Source organism: Chenopodium quinoa, unplaced genomic scaffold (assembly GCF_001683475.1).
Source record: "Chenopodium quinoa cultivar QQ74 unplaced genomic scaffold, ASM168347v1, whole genome shotgun sequence".
NCBI lineage: Eukaryota > Viridiplantae > Streptophyta > Magnoliopsida > Caryophyllales > Amaranthaceae > Chenopodium > Chenopodium quinoa.
The window spans coordinates 5,717,950-5,729,191 of record NW_018744502.1 but is presented as its reverse complement, the minus strand read 5'-3'; the positions used below and the strand labels follow the sequence as shown (position 1 = coordinate 5,729,191).

At 37.4% G+C, this 11,242-nt stretch overlaps 2 protein-coding genes across 2 annotated transcripts; one reads left to right on the top strand and one right to left on the bottom strand.

The window, feature by feature from the left end:
• Positions 1 to 223: 223 nt before the first annotated feature.
• LOC110698047 (tetratricopeptide repeat protein 38-like) lies at positions 224 to 4,780 on the top strand. Its single transcript, XM_021875451.1, has 14 exons — positions 224 to 483; positions 645 to 797; positions 940 to 1,038; positions 1,866 to 1,967; positions 2,105 to 2,248; positions 2,605 to 2,699; positions 2,838 to 2,967; positions 3,094 to 3,198; positions 3,562 to 3,668; positions 3,751 to 3,802; positions 3,894 to 3,983; positions 4,142 to 4,226; positions 4,313 to 4,377; positions 4,461 to 4,780. Exons 1-14 carry the CDS (start codon positions 385 to 387, stop codon positions 4,545 to 4,547), a joined length of 1,413 nt encoding a protein of 470 aa, XP_021731143.1. The 5' UTR covers positions 224 to 384; the 3' UTR covers positions 4,548 to 4,780.
• A 495-nt stretch (positions 4,781 to 5,275) lies between these two features.
• On the bottom strand, positions 5,276 to 7,877 carry LOC110698046 (LEAF RUST 10 DISEASE-RESISTANCE LOCUS RECEPTOR-LIKE PROTEIN KINASE-like 1.5). Its single transcript, XM_021875450.1, has one exon. It carries the CDS (start codon positions 7,411 to 7,413, stop codon positions 5,482 to 5,484), a length of 1,932 nt encoding a protein of 643 aa, XP_021731142.1. The 5' UTR covers positions 7,414 to 7,877; the 3' UTR covers positions 5,276 to 5,481.
• Positions 7,878 to 11,242: the final 3,365 nt, after the last annotated feature.

The following is an 11,242-nucleotide window of genomic DNA, read 5'->3' as shown; positions in this document are numbered from 1 at the left end:
CCTATTAATTCCCTATCATTATCCTCCGTTCTTATTTCTCTTATTTTTATCCCTCCAACCAAACGCCCTGTAATGACACTATAGGAGCAAAACTAAACACCAAGATATCTAGATTATTGCCCTTTATTTAGTTTTTTTTTTAAAAAAAATTAATTAAAAAAACCAAGTACTGTAATTAACTTTGTGGTATAAAGTATAAACCCACTCACAATAATTTTGCCTATATCAACATCTCCATCAACAACAAACATAAAACACTTAACCAAATTCCCAAACTACAAGTCTACAATATCATTCTCATTCGGTGGAGTTTCAAGTCTTGTAACACACTCTCTCTCATCATTCATCACTGAAACACATCCAATTTTCTAGAGAGAGAAAACCATGGGAAAAGAAGAAGCTTTGAAGTTTGACAAATGGGGATATCCAGTCAATACTACTTCTAATCACTGTATTTCTGCCATTAATGATTTCTATGAACAGGTTTTCTTCTCTTGATCAATCCCTTTCTTTTTTGGGATTAATTTTTGAATTAATTGTTATTTAATTGTTGTGTCCGCAAGGATAAATGACGTAGACGGGATTTGATCACGCGTTGTTGTGAAGTTAATTGATTAATTGGGTTGTGTTTAATTTGATTGAAGGTGTTGAATTATGGGAGAAAGAGGTCAATCATATTGGATGCTCCAGTTCATGATGAAAGCTGTGTTTTAGGGAATACGTTGGCTGCACATTTCTCTTTTTCTAGTCACCCTTCTGAAGCTCTTTCATTTCTTCAATCTGCCAAGTCCCACTATGTAAGTTTTTTTTTTTTTTTTTTTTTTTTTTTGTAAAAAAAACCCCTTTTGTTACTCTAATAATTAATTTTAAAATTAATTGCTAATTGTTGGGATTTAACTGATAGTTGCGATTTTTAATTTGTTGGGGTTTATGATGTAGGATGAAGCAACAGTTTATGAGAAAGCAGTGTTTGATGCCGTTTCTTGTATAATTTCTGATGATACGGATGATGATGTAGCACTTGAGTTCCATTTTAAGGTTTGATTTTATTTACTGATTCTTCAGAAATTTGTTTAAATAACGTTACTTTGTTTAACAATTGATCATGTCCTGGTTTTGGATTTTGTTTTTATTCGTTACATTTTGGAGTGGTCCTATGAAGGCTATGATGTTTAGTTTACTAAATTATACTCAGATTATTTTGTTCAGATTTATTAGTTTTGTCATTAATTAACCCGGGAGAAGGAAAATAGATTCTTAATTACGAAAATCTGACTTCAATCCTTAATATCTTTAATTGTTTTATTGTTTAAACTAAAATTATGTGGTTTAAAAATATATGTATCAAGATGAATCTAATGAGATCCAACATAACTATGATTTTATTACGAAGTTTGTATAAATAGCACACGATGGTCAAAATGAGTGGATAATTAGTGTGTAAAGTCAAATGGAATACCTAGTAAAACGGAAAGAGTATATGATTTCTTCTCTATTAAACAGATAGTGTTGATATGACTTTTGAGTTGGGGCTAAAGATTGAATACAATTGCTCATTAGTGCTTCCAAGCTAGCTAGATTAAAGAGTCTGATCTACTTTGATTCTGTGTTGATAAACTTGATATGTCAAAGCATTCAAGTGTCAGGCCATAGCAAGGGGTAGTATCATTGTAGGAGTGGAGGTTGGACTTAAAATTACAAGTTATGTAAAGCGAAGTGTATCACGTCTTTGGAATTTGTGAGATCTGAATTTTAACTAGTACTTGTATGATTTAGCAGCATAAAACTTCTTAAGATTTTAGTTTTTTGTAAAAGCCAGATGATTAGTTATTTCTGAGCTGTCTTTGCATATTTTTGGTTGACAGTTATTAAGGGATTTCCCAAAGGATCTATCCTCCTTGAAGAGGGCTCAAATACTTTGCTTCTACATGGGGCAGCCTAACCCTTCTCTTGATCTAGTGCAGCAGGTTCTCTTTCTAATGAACATTAATACATTAGTCTCTCTGGTGTTTCTGATCAAACAAAACACAGGATTACTCTACTTGTATACCTGAACCTGTGATTGACTTCGGAACTTTGCTACCGATTTCGTTGATCCACTTAGGTACTACCCGAGAATGAAGAGGAAGCTTACATTTATGGCATGCTTTCTTTTCCTCTGTTGGAGCTCGGACAGATGGAGGAAGCTGAAAGAGCTGCTAGAAAGGCACTTGAGATCAACAAGCAAGATGTTTGGGCACAACATTGCGTGAGTCAAACCTTTTAGCCGTTTTTTCAGAAATTTGAAAGTACCTTTACTTCAGTATGTCATATGTACTTGACTCTTTTATCAATTTCCATTTTGCTGTTAGGCCTAATCTAGTCGAAGCCTCAGCATAATGGTACTGGATCTATACCCATTTCTCTTCAATTGGGTTCAATTCTCTGTCGTTTCATTCCTGTAAGGCCATAGTCCATATTATAGGCTTAGTAGCAAGTGACTTGGTGTATGAGGAACTCAATTTTTGCATTTGCGCCAATTTGAATTTGTTGTCAGATAAAAATTTTAGTGTGCTGTGTGTATCATGGTGATGGAACATCAGCTAATACATTCTGTCAATGCAGCTGTGCCATGTTCTTCAACATGAATGTCGTTTCGCTGAAGCTGTACAGTTCATGGAAGATTGCTCGCCTTCATGGAGTTCCTGTTCGTCATTCATGTATTAATTTTGTTAGCATTGCAATCTCCTTCATGAGTCTATCCTGTCAATGCTACTCTGTACATCTGATTTATAATACAAAGTATTGGATAACTTCCCCTTGTCATCCTGTGCTAAGGACTAGTAATTGGCCCCCAGGTACACACATAATTGGTGGCACGTTGCTCTATGTTACTTGGAAGGTCATTCTCCGGTTGCAAAGGTCTTAGATGTGTATGACCATTGTATCATGAGGGAAATAGATAGAACTGATGCAACACGCCCAGAGGTTTAGTAATTTTCCCTTTTGTTACATGATACTTGTATATATATTCCAAGTTCATTTTTTTTTTTCCAATTTGTTTGTTTTTTTTTTATAAAAAAAATAATTTTTGTTTTTGTTTTTGGGTTTCAGGTTTATTTAAATGCATTGGGATTACTATTGAGATTACATATACGAGGTCAAATAAGTCTATTTGAGGATCGTTTGAAGAATTTAGCTGAACTTTTGACTGATAAAGTGAGTAAAGTGATTAACTTTCTGCAGTGTATTTCCAAAACCTTCAACAAATATAGCAGTAGTTTGAAATATTTTTGAGGTGTTGGACTTATAGTTTTGTATTGCACAATGTTTTAATGCCTCATATGGCAAGGTTTTTGAAATTTCTTTATTACAAACTAATACTCCATTTTTGTGTATGAAAATTATGTCTGAGTACTTGTCATTTAAAAATTGTCGAAACTTTTTGCAAATACCTTCTTAGTAAAGTCTCTTTCTTTTACTTTTTGGAAATGTTTTATTTTCAGACTAAGTTTCGTGCTAATGTTATGTTCAGAAAGAGAATTACAGTAACTAATACTTGCTGCTTCTTGGTTGTGTTAGTCGCTTTGGTACTTGGAATGGCAGCTTGATTTGTTTATATTATGGGCTTTAACAAATACGGATAAGCTTCCTGCAGCACAAGAGTTGCTTAAAGGCTTGAAGCTCAGGTCAGAAATTTGGAAATCTTTTCCTTTCTTTGTGCATTGTCTTGAATGAATAGAGACCTGACTTACATTATTTTTTATGTAGAGTGTCAAATATGAGCGATAAGAAGCAGCAGCAGTTTCAAAGAGGGCTCTCTGTATGTCAATTGTTATTTTGGGATTCAAGGGATTCAATCATTATTTATGTACATTTGTTCTAATTAGACTCTTTTTTCAATGTTTGTTCAGCTTGCCGAAACTATATACGAGTATGGTAGAGGTAAAGATGAACGTGCCCTGCAGCTCCTAGGTTCAGATTTTGATGCTTGTGATTATAAGGTAATTTACAACCTATTACTTGGTCCAAATATTCAGAACATTCTCTAGTGCTCACCATACCAATTCAAGGCCTGAGGATATTATAGTACTAAATTGCTAAGTACTATATGCTATTGGCTTCATATTGCTGAAATGAAATAATGCCTCATGTCTCCAAGGCAATAGGAGCATCCGATGAGCAAATCGATGTGTTTAATGAAGTTTGGTATATCTTGCTACTGAACACTGGGAAAGCTGTGAAAGGTATGACTTTGATGCATAGAACATTTGGCTACTTTCATAATGGATTGTTGACTTTTTGCCTTTAATTTGTATGATGTTTAATGTAGTGATAGACGCAATTGAGAAGCGACTTAAGATGAGGGATGGTGTGCCCTTTTTATGGCGTCTATTGGTATGGCTTCGTATCTTCCTTCAAAAATTGGTTGTTGTGGCAATGAGTTGCAATTTGAAATATTTGCTATACTTGTATTTCAGGAGAGAGCATACTCAATGATGGGCAGGGAGGAAGCTGTGAGAGCGGCTGATAAGGCAAACCATCTGGAGAGGATATATTTTCAATAGCTGTATGTATGTACTATGTATTTAGTTAAACGAGGGGATGCATCCCCTTCAAAGAATGCATAGAGTGCATATTGATATGAAGGTGTAAAATAGTGAATAAAGTGGTGTAAGAAACATGTAAAGATCGAACAAGCCATTTTAGACATCAAGGGTGAACAATTGACATCGTTGTTGCACCAATGATCTATACCATGCTTTGAATAAAGACATAGCTTAAAATTTGCAGGTTTATACATCACATTGCTGTACTCATTTTGTGTATACAAGATATTCAGGCTGTTACTGGGGTTCTCAACAATGACAAAATCACAGCAAAGTCATATTTAATTTACCGAAGAGGACTTCAAGTTTGGTCTAACTCCTAGGTTGAAGAATCAGTCTTCAAGTGTTTAGGTATGGTTCGGCCACCATCAGTAAAGAATGAGACAGATAGCCAAACCCAAGAGGTCAAGAGTTGAAAGGCTACCAAAATATTTCCAAGTTAGCAAAAGTGCTTAAAGTTGGTGAAGTTCTTTTGGCGGTTGAAAGCTCATCCGCCGATGGTGGTGAGGTGGGCTTGATGGTTTCGGCAAGCTATGACTGAATTTCAGGTAATATAATATCTATAATAGAAGCAAAAGGTTGGCTATGATTAATTTCGTGCTTTGTTGAAAAATAGAACAAATCAAGTGCCCAATCTTAAAATTTAGCAACAACATTTCCTTTTTATCATATCAAATACACTTCAATTGGTGATAATGATGATGTAATATAATACAAAGTGGCATCATACAAATATCCAACCTAATTATCTCAGCTCTTTTCCCATCATAACAGTTATAAGATTGATCACAAAACCCTCCAAAAACCCCCCAACAAAGTCATTAAGGATATGATCTAGTATAGTGGTACAAAATTACAAAATAACACAACACCATTGCACAACCCTCCAATCTCATCCCTCGGCCGCTGCAGGGACCACCACGACGCTAGAATTAGAAACTCTAACCCCGCGAATACTGCTCCATATTCGCCGTAGCTCCGCCACTACTTCCCGTGCATCAGGCCGATCATCTTTATCATCGGCCACACACCGGAACGCTAGCTCAGCTACTGCCGCTACACTCTCAACCACGGCAGGCCCTTCGGCCACCAATGAGGGATCCACCACTTGATCCAACAACCCAATTTGAATCCTAGCTACTACCATATCCACCAACCCCACCTCCCTTTTTTCCCTCCTTAGGTCAACCGCCTTCAACCCAGTAATCAATTCCAAAAGCACAACCCCAAAACTAAACACATCACTCTTTTCGGTTAACCGAAACGATTTATGATAATCCGGGTCTAAGTAACCCGGAGTACCCTGCGGTCCGGTCCACACACAACCCGACGATGAACCAGGTAATTCCCCGGATAAATTCTTCTCCGGACATACCAATAACCTAGACAAACCAAAATCCCCAACTCGAACCCGCATATACTGATCAACAAATATATTGGTAGCCGTAATATCGCGATGAACCACCGCCGGCTGGACCGTAAAATGGAGATATTCAATCGCAATAGCAATCTGCAATGCAATATCAACCCGTGTCGGCCAACTCAACGAACCGGATATCTTCCGATTCGGACCATGTAAATGGTCAGCTAATGTTCCATTTGGAATGTAATCATACACCAATAATAAACCACGTGGGTCACTACAATACCCATGAAGTCTAACTAAATTTGGATGTTCAATTGATGATAGTATTAAGATTTCATTACAAAACGACTTCGTTGGGACGGCTTTACCACCGTGTCGATGCAAGTATTTCACAGCTACGGTCCGACCGTCGAAAAGCTTCCCTAAAAAAACCGACCCGAACCCACCATCTCCAATCTTCCTATTCGGGTCGAACCGGTTGGTGGAAGATTCGAGCTCCTCGTAAGTGAAAACCGGCGGAAGAAGCGAGGCGGACCGATGATTGTGTAGAAAAACCGTCATCGGATCCTCCAACATCCCTACACTATTACCACCACCGCCATTGCCTCCAAAACGCCCGTTTCGAAGCGCGAACAACGAAACCCCTACGAAGCATAGCAAACCCATCAACACAACCGCGGATGTAAACTCCGCAATATGCTTCTTATGCTGAACCCACAGAGAAGGAGGTAGGATGCTTTCGTGAAGACACAAGAACTGTTTATTCGGGTCGGATGAATTGAACCCGCAAGCCCCTTTTCTATTCAACCGGCAATCATTGCACTTGTTGAAGAACTCGTCGTGGGTTAGCTCAAACTCTACTTGAATCCCGTACTTGAGAAATTTATCCAAAAATCCGATAACATCGTTTTGGCACCCTTGTTCGGTTGCGGGCCGAGAAGACGGACCGCAACCGGGGGTAAGCCGAAGCGGGTGTTTGATCAACGAGCAATGCCAAGGACAGAGCTCACAATTAGGCAAAGAGAGAGTAGGACATGGTTTGAGAATAGAAAGACGAGAACAGGAAGAATCAGTGATTTTGAAAGGAGTGTTGGTTAGATTAATGGGGTGAGGAGGGATAGATGAGGAGAGAGAAGGGCAGGTATTGTGAGGGGAGGAGAGAGAAAGAGGAGAGAGAAGGAGGTAAGAGGAAAAAGGGTCATAGTTGAGGAGAGAGAAAGAGAGGTTGTTGATGATGAGATAAGAAGTGTTGGGAGTGCAGTGAAGGTGGAAGTCAGGGTGGCCGCAGCCGGGAGTGGTGGAGAATGGGTATGGTGGTGTGGTGTTGAACGGCGGACAGTGCGGTGGTTGCGCGGTGGTTGTGCAGGAGTGCTGGTGGTGATGATGGTGGGGGTTAAGGTCGGCTGATGAAAATGGTAAGAGGATTAATAAGAAAAGGAAGATGAAGAAAGGAGGCATGGAGTAATGAAGAATGTGGGCATGAAAATGGAAGGAAAGAGATCTAATCTTAATTTACAGAAGAAGGGAAGTGTGGTTTTGAGGAGAGAGAAAGAGTAAGAGTGAAAGGGTCACGTGAACAAAGATTTTAAAAAAGGAAAGGAGAAAGAGAGAGAAGAGGGAACACAAATGTTGAAAACGGAGGGATTTTACTTTTCTTCTACGGAGAAAGAGAAAAGGAGAAGGAGGTGTTGCCTGTTGCCCTGTTGGTGTTGTAGTCTTTGTTTATTGTTTTGTTTAGGTTTCCCTAGGATCAAAGGTACACTCGATTTTTGTGACTATCAAGTAACAAGTTTGGTTTTGGAGGGTTTTTTTTATTTTTTTTTTCTTTATAAGGATGTGAATTCTTACCTTATTTTTTTTTACGAAAAATGCTATACATAGCTTTTAGGAATACATATAAGCTTTAAATATACACTAAAAAATTATATAAATTTAGAAAATCATAAAAAATAAATACTAATTACACTGATTTACGCTTGTTTTTGTCATAAATTCATAATTTTATACAATTTTCAAGAGTGTATTTAATACTAGAATTACATATAGTATTACCCTTTTTTTTACACTTGCAAAATTGATTTGCAGAAATTACTAGTATATTCATGGAGTATCTCGTGAAATGATTCTACATGAAAACGGAGAAACTCAAGAAACAATTCTGACCTAAATCTCCTAATAATGAGGATTTCATAAACAATATAGCTCTTAAGTAGTTCTCCATGAAATCTTAAATCCCCAAATAATGAGGATTTCAAAAACACTATTGCTCTTAAGTAGTTCTCCATGGAATCTTAAATCCCCTAATATTGAGGATTTCAAGAGCTCTACAGCTCTTAAGTAATTCTCCATGAAATCTTAAGTGTTTTTGAGAGTCATCTCCATCCGAAATTGTGTACCATGTGTTCATATTGGATTATGAATCTCCAACTTGTTATTGACTTTATTTGGTAATTAGCTGGTAGATAATTGATATAGCTAGTTGTACTAACTAGTTTGATTAGTTGGTTGTAAATTGCTAATTGTGTAAGAAAAGTTTGGTAAATAGCTATTAATTGTAAGTTATTTCAATATATTTAATATCCAAAAAACTAATTGTTCAATAAGCTAATTTCAAAAGGCTCTATATTTAATATCTTTTTCTAAGAGTTTTTTTTATCCCAAAAAGCTCCTTTAATAAGCTATTTACTAAACACCCAAATTAGTTTTTTAAAATAGTCAAACTTCTAATAGGACTCAAAGCTTAGGGGTCGTTTGATTGGCACGGGGTAAACAGAATGGAATGAACAAAGGAAAAGAAAGAGCATGAAATGAAAATCCCTCAAATTTCCTATGTTGTTTGTTTTAAAAAGGGAATCAAACCACCAGTCCCACCACCACATCACCACCACACAACCACCCATTTCTTTCAATTCCCACCTTTTCCTACCACCATCCAGCCAACTCACCAGTCACCGCACCTCCCCCACTACTCGCCGTCGTTCGCCGCACCTCACTTGCCCTACGCTTCCCCTCCCATGCCCCTGCAAAGCTTTCCCCTCCCTCGTAAAACCCTAAAAATTCCTTTCCTGATTCCCCGTAAAACAGTCAGTCGCCCCTCCCACCACCCTCGAAACCTTAGGCGCTAGGGTTTCGAGTGTGGTGGGAGGGGCGACTGATGATATTACGGGAAGGGAGAAGAGTATTTAGGGTTTTGCGGGGGGATTGGGAGAAGAGTATTTAAGAGCGGCAGTGCGGTGGCTAATTTTCCAGTGATGAGGGTAGTTAAGCGGGTGGTGGTATGGTGGTGAGGTGGTGGCTAGGGAATGAGAATGAAAATACCTAGGGGGGTGGGGAATCAACTTGGAGAGATTTGGGGGAATGGAGAGGGTAAAGGGAATTAGAGAAATTAAATGGCCTAACAAACAACAACAAAGGGAATGGCTGATTCTCATTCCCTTTTGATGAATACCCCCAACCAAACGGCCCTTTAAAGTTTTTAAAAGCTCTTTACCAAACAAGACCATTGGCTCACACATAAGTACATTTTCATGGAAATACATTTATTATTATTGAGGTATTTTTGAGCCACTGTTGAGGATGTCTTGTAGAAAGATATTCCACGATAGTAGAGAACTAGAGAGGGAGGAAGAGCGTTTTACAAAGTTATGAATGTATATGCTCTAAGTACTTCATATTTTGTTTTAGCTTGCTAATATGTAAATAGAGATAGAAAATCGTCTTTGCATTGGTTTTAATAAGGTCATTAATACCTCTACTTACTTTGTTGTGTGTAGCACTGTCAAAAATCGAACCAAACCCGATCCGAATGAGAACCGAACCGATTAAAAATCGATTTTATGAAACCGAAAACCGACCCGAACCGTATGTTAGCAAAACCAAAACCGAACCGATCCGAGTAAACGTTAAACCGTTTAAGAATCGAACTAAATCTAAACCGAATTGAAAGGAAATCGAATCGAAAACGAACCGAACCGATTCTAACTCGAAACCGTTTGAACTGGCATAAAAATCGTTTACACTGTACCGTTAACAAACTGCAACCCGTTGCACCGAACCGTTTATAAACCGATCTGATTATAAACCGAACCGCTTATAAACCGAACCGTTTATGAACCGAATCGCTTATAATTCGAACCGTTTACAAACGACTTCCTACTAGGGGTGGTTATTGGGAGGGTCAGTACGGGTCATTATCTCCTCAATTCATCCCTCATTATTATAACCTCAGTATAATGTCCACTATTAACTAAATGATAAAATAAGAAGCAGATAATAATCTGATAGTAAAACAATATTACATTAATGCACTAAACTTTTATAATCTAATTCGTAATAAACTAGTAAGATCAGTATGGCTAAGCTGGAAACATAACATGATATGTATTTATAAAATTAATGAGAATTTGCATATAATATGATGCCTCAATATGAAGTGATGAAATCTCGGCTTGATATAAAACTTGTTAACCAGCAAAAAGTTAGAAAGTAGTATAAAATTTCAAACCAAAATCGTTTAATTGCCAGAATCCAAACGACTCGATAAAAAACAAATTTTTTGAAATAAAAAACAGACCCGAACCGTAATTTAGTAAACTTGAAATAAAACCGATCCAAATAATGTTAAATCGTAGAAGAACCGAACCCGTTAACGAACCAAACCAGTTATAAACCGAACTAAAATAAAATTGAACAAAAAAAGAACCGAACCGTTTCTAACCCGAAACTGTTTTAACCGGGATAAAAACCGTTTACACCGAACCGTTAACAAACCGCAACCTGTTTGCACCGAACCGTTTACTACCCGAACCGAATTTTAAACCGGGATAAAAACTGTTTACACCGAACCGTTAATAAACCGCAACCCGTTTGCACCGAACCGTTTACTACCCGAATCGTTTACAACCCGAATCGAATTTAAACCGTTCAAGAATAAACCGAAACCGAATCGAACCGATAATTATTTAAACCGAACTGAAACCGACCCATAAAACATTTGAACCGATTTCAAACCGACCCGATTTCAAACCGAATCGAAACCAAACTGTTAAACCGTTTTCACAGTAATAGTTGTGTGGACAACAATACAATATCGTAGCATCATAAGTACTTAAGTAGTGATACAAAAACATTTAACTTTTTACATATATACGTTCTTCACTTTCATAAGTAGCAATACAAAGATATTTTACTCTTTACATAGATTTGTTGACAAATTGTAAGTACGTAGTTTAAATCAACTATAAAGTGGTTTGCTAATAATTGGCTATTATTTTACTCGTACATACAA

Excerpts from the sequence above, each read along its gene's own strand:
- LOC110698046 (XM_021875450.1), bottom strand. The coding sequence starts at position 7,413 with ATGCCTCCTTTCTTCATCTTCCTTTTCTTATTAATCCTCTTACCATTT.
- LOC110698047 (XM_021875451.1), top strand. The coding sequence starts at position 385 with ATGGGAAAAGAAGAAGCTTTGAAGTTTGACAAATGGGGATATCCAGTC. Across the intron at positions 1,039-1,865 it reads CACTTGAGTTCCATTTTAAG|TTATTAAGGGATTTCCCAAA; the intron begins GTTTGATTTTAT and ends TTTGGTTGACAG. Across the intron at positions 1,968-2,104 it reads CTCTTGATCTAGTGCAGCAG|GTACTACCCGAGAATGAAGA; the intron begins GTTCTCTTTCTA and ends TGATCCACTTAG.